Below are 15,962 nucleotides of genomic sequence, written 5' to 3'. Positions count from 1 at the left end.
TTTTTCATGCTTATTTGATGAAAAATATTAAATATTTTTTATATGTTTAAGAAATACATGTATTATTCTTTTTTATTTGTTCCTTTACGAAATATTACGATAGTGCAAACTGGTCAAATAGTATCTATCTCTTTTATGTTTTACATTTAAAATGATTAGTGTAGTTGGTGAAGGAAAAAAAATGATAAAAACAAAAGAGAGTGAAACTTTTCATAGTATGGTAATGTAAAAAGTACATAAAAGAATAAAATTTCATAAAATGGTGTACTTTATGTAAAATCATTATTTTATTTCTTTATCAAATAACACGATTTTTAAAATATACATGAAGTTACCATTGACTTGGAAAAAAATAGTAATTAAATGTGTAAAACATACATATAAAGATCGAATTACATTTTAAATTTAATGAATATGTATAATATATAATCAAGAAGTGAAATGGGCTCATCTAAGATATACAGACAATATTTAGAATATCATGGGACAAATATCTTTAGTCCATTATGGACAAGGATTTTCCTTTTATTTCCTTCTTTCCTTGTCTTTTCCTTTCACTTTTACTGCAAATATAAATGACCTAAGAATATACGTAGGACTTGGATTGTTAGCTTAATTTTGCATTATGCAAAATATAACTAAGAATCATTAAATAAGCTGGTAATTTATATGAATTCTGAAGTATAAAGTTACTATAGGAATCATGAAATAAGCTGGTCAAGGATACAAAGAACATTTAGATCCTAAAATACAACAAAGACCAGCAGCATTCACATTGCACTCAATGTTTCGATCCACCCTTTTTCCCATGTCCACGCCCACCACTCTTTCCTCTGTGAACTTTTGCTCCTCCTCCTAATGCCCTGTTTGCATCAGGTTTCACTTGCATCTCTACTGGCAAAGGAAGAATATGATCTACACATTTGCGGAAGCTAAAATCATCAACAGATTCATCATCCCTTATGAGGAAGAAGCACCTACTTTTCCACCTAGAATGGTTGCGGACCTGGAAAACTCGGATTCGCCCACCAATCTTTTCGTCGGGTTCTGTATGGCCGTTCTTGAGCAATTCCAGTAACATTGTATGTTCATACTGCCAAAAAAAAACCATAGTTTATTCAACTAGTATTCAGGTTGTTTCCACTGCTTATCAAGAAACATTACTAAGGCAACATTCTAAGACTGAGCTGATTTCAAATTTACACATTGCTGCTGAAACTATTTATCATGTTTGACTCCAAGCAGCCAAACACGATAAATAAACAGAACAAAAGCTTTAAAATCAAATCTGAAGAAACAATGTCTTGCTTAATCTCTTTCTCCCTTTTCACATAGCTAAGATCATCCAATATATTTCTTTGTAAATGTCCAACATAACGTAATTTAATTTTGTTCATCTTTTTTGACAATCGGTGTCACTAGATTTCTTTGTGCGCGATCACTTGGTATAGTAACTTTTTGTGTGACCACACATCCTTCTTAACATAAAGATATTTCATATATAAACATCCAACCTTTTCATTAAAAGGTATTAGGATAAATATCTGATGGTTTGGATAACTTCAATAGATTCTAAATGGATTGATTATTGTATTTTCACAATGCAGCACACTCCAATTCAATCCAAATATATTGGCCATTTGAAGTTTAAGAGACTAAAATGTATGAAGCCACATCTTTAGTAGAAAGCAAAGTACAGAGCGCTCACTCAAATTATATTGAGTCATATCAATCAAAACCCATATAAGACAAAGTAAGAGAATCAGTATGTTGGAAATGCAGTAGTCGCTGCAAAATTAAAAATTCGATTTTTTTTTTATCTAAGTAAAATAGGAAACATAAAAAAGCGAATTGTGTCACGAGTGTTGGATTACCTGGTTAAGATTGAGATAAGGGGGCCAAGTATGAAGGAGATTGTTGAAGTAATCGAACATTTCCACGGAAGAGGCGAAACTTATATAACCCAATTTCACGGGAACAGAGGGTTTCTTCTCTTCTTCATCCTCACCGTTCAAATGTTCCCTTTTCTCTTCCGGCTCCACCTTCTGCTTCTTCGAAACACCGTCTACTTCGTCATCGTGGTTCTCTCTACTCCGCTTCTGGTTGGGCTCACCATTCGATGCTGAGTCAACGACGGCTTGTTCAGAACTCTCGACAGCCATATCTACGGCGGCGTCAGTGGCGACGTGGTCGACAGCTCCTGGTTCCGGTGCGGTGGGTTCCGCCATGGTGTGCGTACGTGGCTGTTGGTCTTGTTAGTTTGAAAAGTTCATTAAAAGCAAAACTGGGAGCGGGCGGAATGACCTAATTTTTCTTTGTTCACAGGCCAATTAATTGGGCCTCAGTGTTGTTTTCTGGGCCAAAAGTTGTTTAAATTTGGTCCTCTGGCCATTCAACAAAAATAAATTATTATATACACCCTCTTTTTTTTCATATTTCTACCCAAAATTTATTCCTGTAAAATTCTCTCTGCTGCTTTAATCCACAACTTAAGAATAATAATAGCTCTTGATATTCGTAAAATATGATTCACGGTAAAAAAAATTTGGAAGAAATAATGTTAACATCTTTTATTGATTTGTACCAAGTTAGGTAACAATACAATGACAAACTTAGTGACCATGAAAATAGTTTTTATCTCTTTCAACATTTATTTCTCTCGTGTATAATCAAAGTCTCAGCTATTTAGGATAATGGGCACCTTGAACTTTTTTTTTTCATCACTAAACAATTATTTTTATCACGTTAAATTCCATTTTTTTAGCCTTTTCACCAAAATTGAGTTTGAATAATGATCAACCAAGGTTTCTGTCAAAATATTTATTCAACAACATTAATCAAAAGTATTTGTCTTGTATTATCCAAATACATTTCATTTTATTAACATATTTTTTAATAAAAATATTCAAACATCAATCACATTATTTTAAACATTTTGTTTATCAAACTTAAGACTATGAGATAGTTATATTTTAAGTTTTGTTTGAAAAACAAGTGATAAGTATTTTCTAATTATTGATGGGTTCTTGCTAGTGAAACGTTTGGGATATGAATACCAATGAGCAAGATGAGCAAAAGTTTCAAAATCTGAGTCAAGGTGTAGTCATGAAGATGAGAAAGCATTAAGGTGGAATCTAGCATAAAAGAAACATCATGGTTCCTACAAAATAACCAGTTAGACTATCTCATAGGGAGTTGTAAATGTAATCTGAAGTTTATTAGCATTTTCATCTTATTTATGAGTGTAAATGTAATCTAGCATTTCCATCTTTCTTCCTTTATCTTTTATCTGTTTCCTCTGTCAATTTTCTATTTTTATTTATAGTTTGTGTTCTTTGCGCATTCTCTACTGTTGTGTGGTATAGAAGCTTCTATACTAAGTTTGTTTATAGCTATTACGCAACAATCATGTCAAATTTGGTTCGATTGCAATGCGAGCATTATTTTACTCTCCTTCCGTTGGCATTAAATATCAATGTCTTTTGTCTACTGCGAACAACCTCTGGTCTCAAAGCAGCCAAGGGAAATTAAGTAATACTCTGACACTTTCCATTTACCATCTTTTAAGAAAATTATTTAAATCTTCAATCAAAGTTCTCAAGTCTTCATAACGAAGAAAACAACACGGTGTAGGTAGCCGATGGTGTTCATAATAAAAGCGTTCAAAAAAATAATTCTGATATATTATTTTAAAGAGTAGAATATCATATATATATATATATATATATATATATATATATATATTCAAAGATTCTATAAAATAATATCTAAATTATAACTAATATAATATTTGATTGTCTAATATTCTTTAATAAAATATTTGACGTATCTTAATTTCTTCACTTAAGTTGGTGCATGGATATCACACATTCCCAACTTGAATAAAGACTCATTAAATAATCTTCTTGACACTCCTTTGGTGAGAACATCAACCAACTGAAAGGAAATGAAATTATTCCAACTTCAAGCTTCTCTTTGATGAAATGTCTATCAATCTTCACATGCTTTGTTCTATCATGTTGCACAGGATTGTGAGCAATTGCTATAGCCGAAGTATTGTCACAGTACAAACTCATAGCTTCATTTTGTTTAAAGCCCAAATCTGATAGAACATTTTTAATCCATAAAAGTTCACATACACCTAGTGTCATGCCTCTGAATTTTGCTTCAGCACTACAGGTTGTTTTTTACTCCTCCAAGTTACAAGATTCCCTCCTACAAAAGTAAAGTATCAAGAGGTAGATCTTCTATCATCTTTTGAACCTGCCCAATCTGCATCAGTGTACCCTTCTACCTTTAAGTTTTCATGATTTGAGAACAAAATTCCTTTTCCAGGAGCGGACTTCAAATATCTCAAAATCCTTTCAACAACATCCATATAAAGCTTTCGTGGGTCATGCATAAATTGACTAACAACATTCACTACATAGGTGATATCTGGACGTGTATGTCACAAATAAATTAATTTTCCTACCAGCCTTTGGTATCTTCCTCTATCTATGCTTGCTGAATTTGAGCATTGAAAGAGTTTATTGAGGTTTCCAAGTTGTTTCATCTCAAATTCAGATGCAAGGTATTATTGTAAACTAGAAATCTCATCTTGGTCATTTCCTGTAACAATCATGTCATCTACATATATAATCAAAATTGTAATTTTTCCTTTTCCTCTCTTAAAAAATAAGGTGTCATCAGAGTTACTTGCTCTGTAGCCAAAAGCCTTCGTAGACTTGGTAAACCTTCCAAACCATGCTCTTGGGGATTGTTTTAATCCATATAGAGCCTTCTTTAATTTGCAAACCTTCATTCCAATTGAATCAGTCATGCCTGGTGGAGAATCCATATAAATTTCTTCTGAAATTTCTCCGTGTAGGAAATCATTTTTCACATCAAATTGTAGAAGAGGCCAATCTTGGTTTGCAGCTAGCGGCAAAAGTATTCTCACAGTATTGAGCTTGGCTACCGGTGCGAACGTCTCTTGGTAATCTCCACCATAAGACTGAGTGTAACCTTTAGCCACAAGTCGTGCTTTATACCTCTCAATAGTTCCATCAGCTTTATGCTTAATTGTAAAGACCCATTTGTAGCCCACAATTTTCTTCCCTCTTGGTAAGGACACAAGATCCCAAGTGTTATTTTTTTTTCTAAAGTTGTCATCTCCTCAACCATTGCTTCGGTCCATCTAGGATCTGCCAAAGCTTCATGTATATTACTAGGAATAGAAATTGAAGATAATTGAGGTATAAATGATGCATATGACTGAGATAACCTGTGAGATGACACATATTTACTAATGGAATATTTAACTTTGGTTTGGAGGTTTGGTTCATATTTAACTGGAGGTTGACCACGGTTAGAACGAGGTGGAATAATATATTGAACAGTAGTAGACTCAGTGTTTGGTGTACTGGTGGTCTCACGCAGACAAGAATCAATTTCATCTAAATTAGTATTATTAGAGATAGGATCATAAGGTACCTCTGAAGAGTCAAGCTGAACCTGTGGAGAAGATTGAGCCAATTTGTTATGATCAGAAGACACTGTATTATCCAGAAAAGAGGGGTCCATATTTAGCATTGACTCACTTCCTACAGAATGATCCTCACACGATAATTTATCTTCACAATCAAACATACCAACATCATAATTATGCATTTCACTTTCATTGCCTCCCTGAAGTGGAGAATCAACATAAAAAAAGTTCATGCTCATTAAATGTCACATCCATAGAAATATAAAATTTCTTTGACGGTGGATGATAAGCATGATAACCTTTTTGAGTTGATCCATACCCAACAAAAACACATTTGATCGCTCGTTCTTCAAGCTTTGTACGTTGATGTGGGTGTAAATAAACATATATAACACATCCAAAAATATGAGGAAGGATACAATGATCAGACAACACATCAAAAGGCCTTCGAAAGTTAAGCACACTAGAAGGGGTTCGATTAATTAAATAAACGACAGAGCTCACAGCCTCACCCCATAAATGAGATGGGACATTACCATCTATCAAAAGTGATCTTGTCACCTCTAATATATGTCTATTTTTCCTTTCAGCCACTCCATTTTGTTGTGGTGAATAAGGACATGTAGTTTGATGCAAGATGCCTTTAGAGTTCATGAACTCTATTAATTCAGTTTTAAAATATTCTCCTCCATTGTCTGATCGAATGACCTTAATAGATGTGTTAAATTGTGTAACAATCAGATGATAGAAGGAACGAACCACATCACACACATCACTTTTATGTTTAAATAAATATACCCAGGTTACTCGAGTACAATCATCAGCAAAACTGATAAACCATTTGTTTTCATTATGTGTAGATTGCGGGGCAGGACCCCAAACATCTGTGTGAATTACTGAAAAAGGAAAATCAGTTTTGTTATTTCTTAAAAGGAAACACAACACGATTATTTTTTGCGCATTTATGAAATAGTGATGGAAATAATTTTTTTAAATAACCAAAAGAGGGATGTCCCAACCGTCTATGCCACAACCAAATTTCTTTTTTGTTTTTATCTTGTATGTGATCGTTCGCAAGACAAGCCAACTCTCTTTTATGATTTGATTGTGAGACATTTTCAAGATAATACAGTCCTTCACTCTCTCTACCACTAGCAATCTTCTCCTTGGAACGGATGTTCTGAAAAAGACAATGGATTGGGTAAAACAAGGCAACACAAGAATGTGATTTGGTTAACTTGCTGACGGAGTTAAGATTACAGTTTAATGTAGGAACAAATAAAACATCAAGAATCGATAAGGAGGGTGAGAGGGATATAGTACTTATACCTTCAATAGGAGATGAGACCCCATTAGCATTAATAATAATTGTTTTAGAATAATTAGAGGAAAAATTAGTAAATATATGAGGATCACAAGTCATATGTTCAGTAGCACTTGAATCAATTATCCAATCACTACCCTTAGTAACAACAGAAAGATTAAGGGCAGAGTTAGATATACCTGACTTGATCACAAATCCGACAGCAGTAGAAATATAAATATAACTTTTGGAAGCAGCGGAAGTTTCAGAATCATGTTTCTCCGATTGATTGTCATCGGAAGAAGCCATAAGAAATATTCAATGAAAAAAAACATTGATTCCTATATTGTAGAGGATATCAGTATTTGGCTCTGATACCATAATAAAAGGTTTAAAGAATAATTCTGATGTATTATTTCAAAGAGTAAAGTACCATATATATACATTCAAGGATCCTATAATTCTTCATCTATTAAAGAAATGACACGTGCACAAATTATAATAATATCTAAATTATAACTAACATAATATTTGATTGTCTAATATCTTTTAATAAAATATTTGGCATATTTAACAGTTCAATATCTTTGTAACAGTAGCTTCTGTCGAATTTATTTTTTCTGCATTACTCTTTCGGTTAGTTTTCCATGTTTTATCTTCATCTGGGTACCCTTTTGGAGTCTCAGATATCAGTTGGTATAATGTTTGTTTCTTTGAAACAAGTCCCTAGACTGCACTTCTACTCTATTCCTTTATCATACTTTAAGACCGTTCACTCATGCCCGCTAGGCAATCGACATCTGCCCCAGAAGAAGGTCTATCTTCTTTTATGTGTTGCAGTTTAGCTTTGGAGTATTTACCAATTCCTTAACATTTAAGATATATATATATCCAAGAATTAGTACAAATGGAGCACTGCGAAAGATCTTTATCCTTTTGTTGATCAAGCATATTGTAGTCAATGTTGTAGTAATAGGAGACAACAACGGGGACAGGGACCACTATTGACAGATTTATACAACATTAATAGGTTGTTTTTCCTTACCAATTTGAGTTTGCTTTTGCCTACTTTGTGCTTTCGTTTCTGGTTATTTACTTATTTTGGGTCAGTGCATTTAGTCCTTTGGGGCCACGTGTCTGTTGCATTGTAGCCAAGACTTGACAGAAGCATTTTTTTCATACAATTTTCAGTCGATATGTAGAAAGCTGCATGTCTGGTTTTCAAAATGGTTTAAAATAGAAGTGCTGATTACAGCCTATTCTCTTCAGCACTTAAGATAAACTATAGTATAATGAACCTATGAAAAGATCAAACATAGATAAGCATAAGGTGTATGGCAATTATATTAGCAGTGATGGAACTGAAAAGCTGTGAAGGATTGTTTTGTAAAGCAAAAATTCATTTATTTCTCTTTCTCTTTTCCTTAAAGAATGTTCAGATACTACTTTTACTTTTATACATAGCTCTAAAGTGGTGGGTCAACAAGAGTATCTAAGTAATTGACCATGTTCTTAGAACAAGATTCTATTATTCTTTTTTCTTCTTAGGGTGGTGAAACATGTGAATTATCCTGTTTATTGGAAACATAAACTTGTGTAATATAAATAGAAAAAAAGGGTATTGATTGGAAGAGATTTTGGAGAAAAATAAAGGAAGATTGGTCAAATTTGGAAGTTAACAAAGGTTTTATAAAAACTCCCTATGAATGGAGGGTTTTGGTGAGAAAAGCATAAAGGAATATTCTATTAGGCTGAAATATAATTTTGCATGGAGAAAAGAGCTTGGAATTCTAAAGATAGTTAGCATAAAGAGAGTGGTGGAAACACAAAAGACAGTTATTGGTTATGTTTTTTTTGGAATGGTTCCCAAAATGCTCTACTTTTAATGTCTTTCTTGTCTGTGTTGCATTACCATTCTAGATCACCTTCTTCCACCTTCTATTTCTAGTGCTCATATCATGCTGTAATTCACCTCTCTTAACATAAACAAACCAAATACAAATCATTTCTCCAATTTAGATTATTCCTAATTTAAGGTCATTTGAATAAATGAAAAAAAAATCATTAAAGTAGTTTAAATATACTTCCTATAAATATTTCTCCACATAATCAGATAATAATATCTTGCCAATTTAACAAATTTATAACACCCACTGTTTTATCCTCTTTTATCCTTCTTTTTTCACAACTACAGAAATTTACATTTTAAATGACCACATTAACTTTAAAAGCATGTTATAAAATGCTTGTAGATAATGGTCAAAGCATCTTTTTTCATATAAATATATCTTCATTTCTTAAATTTTCAAATATTTATTTTATTTATTATAGTTGATTTGATGTAAAAATAAATTAAAGTAATTAAGTAAACAGAGTATATTTCAAATTAAGATGATTATACTTTTAGAAAACAATTTAATTAAGTAATGTATTTATTGTTTAATGATTGAAGAAATTATTTAAAATATTTTTATTTTTTTATAATTTACTACTTAATGTTACATTTTCCTTCATTATAATTTATTTTTATCAATTAATTTTGATATTATAATATTGAATTATTATAAAAATATCTTATAGTATCAGAAATAGAAATCTCATCTCTAAAGACAAATGAAATAATAAAACATATTTTTACTTTTATAATTAATAATTTAATATATTAAAATTATATTAATAAAATAAATAACTATTCATATATTATGTCCTAATTTAGTCTTGGTAATTTTTTTGGTTACTTTAAATGTTGGGCATTCTTTTTGGATAGTGTACTTTCAAGACCATGATCGAGTCAATTCTAAGCTCCAGAGTGAAATGTCAATGTCTTGATTCTGTATAATCAAATCTAATAGAGTTGTACTGGACAAAACATTACCATAAGAAATATATTTAATATTTATATAAATAAGATAATCACTTAATTTTTATTTTCATATATTACGGGTAATGTTTTTTTATTGATAACAATTATTAAAAAATTAACCATTTTATTTTATTTTATAATTATATAATTATCATTTTACGTGTTATGAATATTTGTTGACAAAAATATATTAATATATTATTACTAAAATTATATCACATTAGTTTTAAATTAAGTAAAGAAGAAAAAGGAAAGAATAATAATAATTTATAATCTTACACGTATTATAATATACTATAATTTTTAATTATTAAGAATATAAAATATATTACTATTTTTATCTTTAGAAATAAAATATCTATTTATGATATATTGAAAAAAAGTATACCATCATTCAAAACTGTAATATTATAATTAATAGGTATAAAATAAATTATAAACGTATAAATAAGTTATAAATGATTTTTAATGAAAGAATATTTTTTCAAAGTGAGGTAGTGGTTGGATAATAATATATATTTCAAATTATCTATCTAAAAGTTTAATTGCCTTAATTTTAAATATTCTTTGTTATCATAATTATATTAATTAGTATTTTTAGTTTTAGTTTTTAAATTAGCCATAATTAAGGATAAAAATCAAACAATAATAGTTAAAGATATGTGAGTGATTTGTGACTAACTAATATTTTGTAAACATCATAAGTATATATAAAAATATTTATGGGATTAAAATAAATTTAAATCCATTAAGATTTTATAAAATCTCACGCATTTATCCTATATTTAATGGCAGATGATTTTTTTTTAGTTTCTAAGCATAATCACTCTATTTTTTTTCTTCGAAAAATTAAAAGAACTATAATCTCTTTTGACATACACAAAAAGAAATTATATTTTTTAGCAAAGCCTAATTTATTTTTGAAGAACCCTATCCAGTTACTTTGTGTTTTTACTAACATCCAGAAGTCCTTATAAGATTGAATTGTCTTTATCGAAATGGATAGTATATGCAAAGACACTATGTTAGAAATATATATATATATATATATATATATATATATATATATATATATATATATATATATATATATATATATATATATATATATATAATATTATATTACTTAATAATACCTACTTTATAAATGATATTATATGTAGAGTATTTAATGAACTTTTACCTAAATAAATTTAGATTAACTTGATATACAAATTCTTAATACGATATCGTTCGGCCTATTTAGACTATGTTTACTTTGAAAAGTGAATTTGAAAGAGAAGGCATGGATGAATTTGAAGGGATTTAAAAATAAGTTGATTATTGTATTTTTTTAAAGAGATTTAGAGGTGAGTAAAAGTAGATTTGGAATTAAAATTTGTGAAAATTAGTATAGGATTTAATAGATATGACAGATAAAAAAATGGTTTAATTGGTAAAAATTAAAGATTACCAAAATATCTTTAATAGTAAAAGTAATATAAAATAATAATTATTAATAATATATATAATTGTAAAAATTATTATAAGGAGAAGAAAAACATAAAAGTTAAATTTTAAAATGAAAAAAAATTATATTTAAGTAAATTAAAATAATTATTTTTAAAGTATAATATTTTGTGAATATAAAGAATGAAACTCAATACACTCGTCTTGGAACTGAATACATTGACGATGGAACTGAATAACTGAAAATGCCTTTTCAACATGACTTACTTAGAATCGAATAAAGCTCGGTTGAAATTAATTTCATTTGCAACATGAACTCTTGGGATTGAAATCGATTATTCAATTTAAACTAATATTTTCTTAAGTAAATATGATAATAGTAATAGGTTCATTTCATAATTTTCTCATCAATCTATGCAAATTCCAACCATTTTAAAGGATTGTAAAACCTTACGCATCCCTCAAATTCGGACTTTCATCCATTCTACCATCAACACAAACGAACAAGCTTAAATCTTCGCACATCCGTCTTTACTTATCCAGTAAATAGAAACATCCACAAAAACAAATAAAGGCTTAGTAAATAATTGAGTATAAGTGGTTAGTCTTTGGATTATGTTATCAATGTTCTGTAGCATTTCTAACATTAAGAACAACAAAACTTATCATTGAAATTACAAGATTTGTGTGTTATTGTCTAAAATTGTTAAATTGTTAAACTATGGTATTATAGTCCCTTTCTCAATGTTTTATTTTTAGAATTTAAGGTTGAGTATTTTAAATTTTATAATAAAGAAAATAATGTTAAGGTTATGAGAAGTTTTGATGGGAGAAGAAATGTTTTGTTTTGATGGAGAGATGAGTAGGTTGAGGTGACGAGGTAGATTGATAAAGTAGAGTGTTGAAGAGGGTCTTAGTTTGGTAAAAAAGATAATGGCAAATGATAGGGATGTAGGGAAACTGAAGGAAAAGATTCTTGGCTTCCCAAGGCTATTGTCCATTTAACTTTCATTCAAAATCTGTCAGTGTCTTCTTAAACACCCTTATATATTACCTTCCATTACCATACTTATCATTCCACCCTTCTCATGCTTTATGCTTTTACTCTTCCAACTCTCATACAACAATCACTAACATCAAATACATGACTCTTTTCACTTTCAGAGCCTTCTTTCTTTTCCTTTGTGTTGGGATTTTAGCTTCTCAACCATTTAAGGTCTCTGCCTTCACAAGCAAACATCTTGCTCTCAGATGGGATGACGGACTTTTGCCATTTGTTACAAGTTTTCGTGTCTTGAAGGCTGTTTATGCTGTAGAGGATTTGCAATCAAAGGTGGAGTTGGCACCTGCCCCTTCCATCACCTTTGATCCTAATCACTCCAACAAAAGAACAGTTAGAAAAGGACCAGACCCAATTCACAACAGAACTTGACCTGCTTCAGCTCTGTCCTTAGCTATCTTTAGAAATGACAAGACAAAACAATCTTCTTTGCGTTCTTAACCGTTTCTACAAAGGTTGGTTGGTTTACTACGTTTCCTTTTTATATTTGTTCTCAGTTCTACCTTGTGTCTGCATCCCATCTGAAATGCTGAACAAATCTCTGAGCCAGCTTTGTTTCTAATAGAGTAGAGCAATCGTAGGAATTGACCAATAGCTGATAGCTAATGATCTTGTTAGTCCTCAAATACTGAATATAGTGCCTCTTTGTTTTTGTCCCCTTGTGAAGAACAATATATATATGTTTTCCTACATTCTACTCATGTTTATTTTTTGTTTTCTTCCACTTATTTAGGAGACATCATTATATGCACAATCAATCTAAACATTTAATTATGTTATTGTTTTCAAAGTACATGAGAATATATCTTAATTTGGAGACGGTCCTGCATAATCAGGTGCTACTGCATATGGTTAATTATTCTATTGCTCACCTATGCATATTACATACTTGCACCAAATACATAAAATTAAGAAGTTCCCATTTGAAAATTAAGCTTTGCCATGTAAAGTTTTTGCATACCAATCCATAAACAATATAAATGCCACGGGGTAATACGATGCTAGTCAATATGATCTTGTATCGGTTCTACTCAGCAAAAAACAGTACCTCTGAATGAAGTTAAAACTTGCCTCTTTTTGCTGTTGTAGTTCGACGACATTAGATCATTGTTTCTGAATCTTCTTACAAAATCTAAAGGAAGAAAAAGCATGATACCGTATATCTCGTTTCGATTATCCCATGAAATTTAAAAGAAAAACAACCATCTTCAAGAACATAAAAAATGATTCCGTGAAAATTTGTGACAAGGACAAGGGAGGGAGCTAAGCTTGTTAGTTGAAAATAAGCAAAACTAAGTCCTTGATTGACATTTCAGCGTCTTGACAAGAAGCTAAGATCTCTGGTATCTATTTTTCCTGTGCAAATATAACTGTAAGGAAGGTATCTTATGTGCAACTTCCTCCCAAATCATATTCACTGCATCTCTAGGCTGGCTTGGATATTGATACTCGAAGTGTTGTGTGATATTCTTTAACCTTTCCCACATCTTGGTCCATTTCTCTGGCTTGATTGAACGAAGAAGATTCAGCAGGTAGCCTTTCCTCACAGCATCCGAGGCACGGACAAATAAGCTAAATTCTGAGTAGTCCAAAACATCTTCAAATGGTAGCTCAATTTTATCACTAATGATCACAGGTACACAGTGGCTCACAATGGCGTCGAAGAGGCGATTAGAGGATGGGGTATCTCCCGCAATGTTTAGGCAAAATTTGGATAAGGCCATGCCTTGGCTTGCCTGCCGAATGCCATTTCTTCTTATGCTTCCAAACGTAAAATGCACATCTTTCTCATCTTTGAGGAGGTAATATAGTTCATGGCGAACAGCTCCTCCCTAAAGAGTTTCACCATGATAATGCATTACAATAAATAAACACTCATCTGGTAGATTTATATTAGTTACAAATATGATGAAAGTTAGTATAAATCACATCATTACTCGCTACTAAGATTATGAGAAAAGCTTAACGTAGCAGATGAGTTTTGATATTTTGACAAAATGGTCCTAACACAAGCAGCCTCTTCATCCTACCTGTGCCTGAAATTTCTAAATGAATGGGAATGTTTAACGATATTCACAATAGTATGATTCAACTCAGTAACCCTGTTATTTGTTTTCTAATTGGTTTTCTATGAATTTTAATGAAAAACAAATAAGTAACGGACCAAGGTGCATGGCCATTTCCAAATCAGCTCATAAACTACCATCCAACATGGAGAAAATCTATAAAGTCAATGCTAAAACTTTTTTTTTTCACAATAAAGCATTAAATAGATAATTTCAGAGTAGGAGAGACTCACAGCTTTCCTATATATTGTCCCCTGGAAATATAGAAGTGTAGGACGTTCCTCGTATGAAGCTGATTCAGCTCTTGGTGTAGTGTTTACTAGATGCCTGTATGGAGCTATTATATCCTTCTGAATATTTGCTATTTTAGAAGGGTATCTACCAAAATCTGCAACCACGAGTATGGAAGAACACAACTTTCTTCTTGCATGAACCATACTGTTAGGATGGTGGGCCACAATCACATGATCCCTCCCTCCAGAACGTTTCCATTCTTCTCGCCCCATTAGAAACCGTACCAATCTCTCTTGCAGCATTTTGTTAATACTAACTTTTTCCTTACCATGGATTTTTGAATGTTGGTTGTAACTCAAAGATGAGAAAAATGGCACAAAAATCACATTTGCTTGACTTGCATTCTGCACCCTAATAGCACAACAAGGCCTAAAAACTTTTGCAATGTTTGATGACAAAAGATCAAGAGTGAGCCAGTACTCCACACTATGCTGTAAGTTAAGCCCACCTGGATATGGAGGGACATGTTTTGGATTATTCACATCAGGCCATGTTTGGTTCACGCTCCCCTTCCAATCCAATAACCCAAAGTGAAACTCTGGAGGTAAGTCATACATGAACACCCTTAAGAGGGCAAGGGTTGTGTCACAGGCCATCTTCCCCATCTGTGCTGGAGAATTTGATTTCTGGCTTGAATTAGAAAGTTGACACCTTTGTCGTTGAACTTTTAGACCTTGAGAATTTAAGGGAGGGGGTATAATTTGTTCCCTCTTGAAACTGGGTTTGAAATCAAGTGATGCATTGTTGTCAAGAACAAACTCCAAGACTGATCTGGGAATGAATGAACGGTTGCTCAGGTGGAGGAGGAAAGAGGAATATAGAACCAGAAGTAACGTAGCAATAACCACGACACAAAACATAAAGAATCTTGGAAAAACAAGGTTCCTGTCTGACATTGTTGAAGAACAGTGTGAGAGGAATGGAAAGTCTTAGGAAAATCAACAAATAAAACAAGAGGGCAGACAGAATAATGTGGTAACAGATTTTCCTCATTAAAGACTAAAGTATACTAGTGAGTATGTTATAACTATTATTAGTAATCTTGCATGCACTGATGAAATCTCTCTAGGAAAGGGCATAAGAAGATAATAGTAAAAATGGAAAAAAGAATTGAAATTGGAATGTGGGTGGTCAAAACTGGTGGCCAATGAGGTGATGTGTAGGGGTTCGGTTGGGCAACAAAGAGTACCTGAAGGTTTTTTGTGGAAGCAAGTTTCTTGTGATGAAAATTCACCAATCACATTTATGGTTACCTTTCATTCAAATTCTGAAGCATCAATCTAAAAACTGCTCTAACAGTTATTTATTTATTTATAAAGAAATATTTTGGGACACAGGATCCTTCTTAATCCATTTTTTTAATTACAATTATATTCAATAAATATACCTCCTTAATTTATAAATAATTTTCTTAAATAACCTTCCAATTTATCATTAACTTTGTATTACTTCTATTG

The 15,962-nt window shown here is 31.5% G+C and overlaps 2 protein-coding genes across 2 annotated transcripts; both read right to left on the bottom strand.

Moving 5' to 3' along the window:
- Positions 1 to 635: 635 nt before the first annotated feature.
- On the bottom strand, positions 636 to 2,278 carry LOC124826994 (protein EMBRYO DEFECTIVE 514). Its single transcript, XM_047299973.2, has 2 exons — positions 1,875 to 2,278; positions 636 to 1,093 (listed from the first exon to the last, which is right to left on the bottom strand). The coding sequence occupies exons 1-2, from the start codon at positions 2,226 to 2,228 to the stop codon at positions 782 to 784; spliced, it is 666 nt and encodes a 221-aa protein (XP_047155929.1). The 5' UTR covers positions 2,229 to 2,278; the 3' UTR covers positions 636 to 781.
- Positions 2,279 to 13,457: 11,179 nt separating this feature from the next.
- On the bottom strand, positions 13,458 to 15,401 carry LOC124826776 (putative arabinosyltransferase ARAD1). Its single transcript, XM_047299712.2, has 2 exons — positions 14,445 to 15,401; positions 13,458 to 13,977 (listed from the first exon to the last, which is right to left on the bottom strand). The coding sequence occupies exons 1-2, from the start codon at positions 15,399 to 15,401 to the stop codon at positions 13,477 to 13,479; spliced, it is 1,458 nt and encodes a 485-aa protein (XP_047155668.1). The 3' UTR covers positions 13,458 to 13,476.
- Between the last annotated feature and the right edge of the window lie 561 nt (positions 15,402 to 15,962).

This window comes from Vigna umbellata, chromosome 1, assembly GCF_029865625.1.
Source record: "Vigna umbellata cultivar VRB3 chromosome 1, Vumbellata_1.0, whole genome shotgun sequence".
NCBI lineage: Eukaryota > Viridiplantae > Streptophyta > Magnoliopsida > Fabales > Fabaceae > Vigna > Vigna umbellata.
Note: the sequence above shows the minus strand (reverse complement) of the source record. Positions and strands in the feature narration are given on the sequence as shown.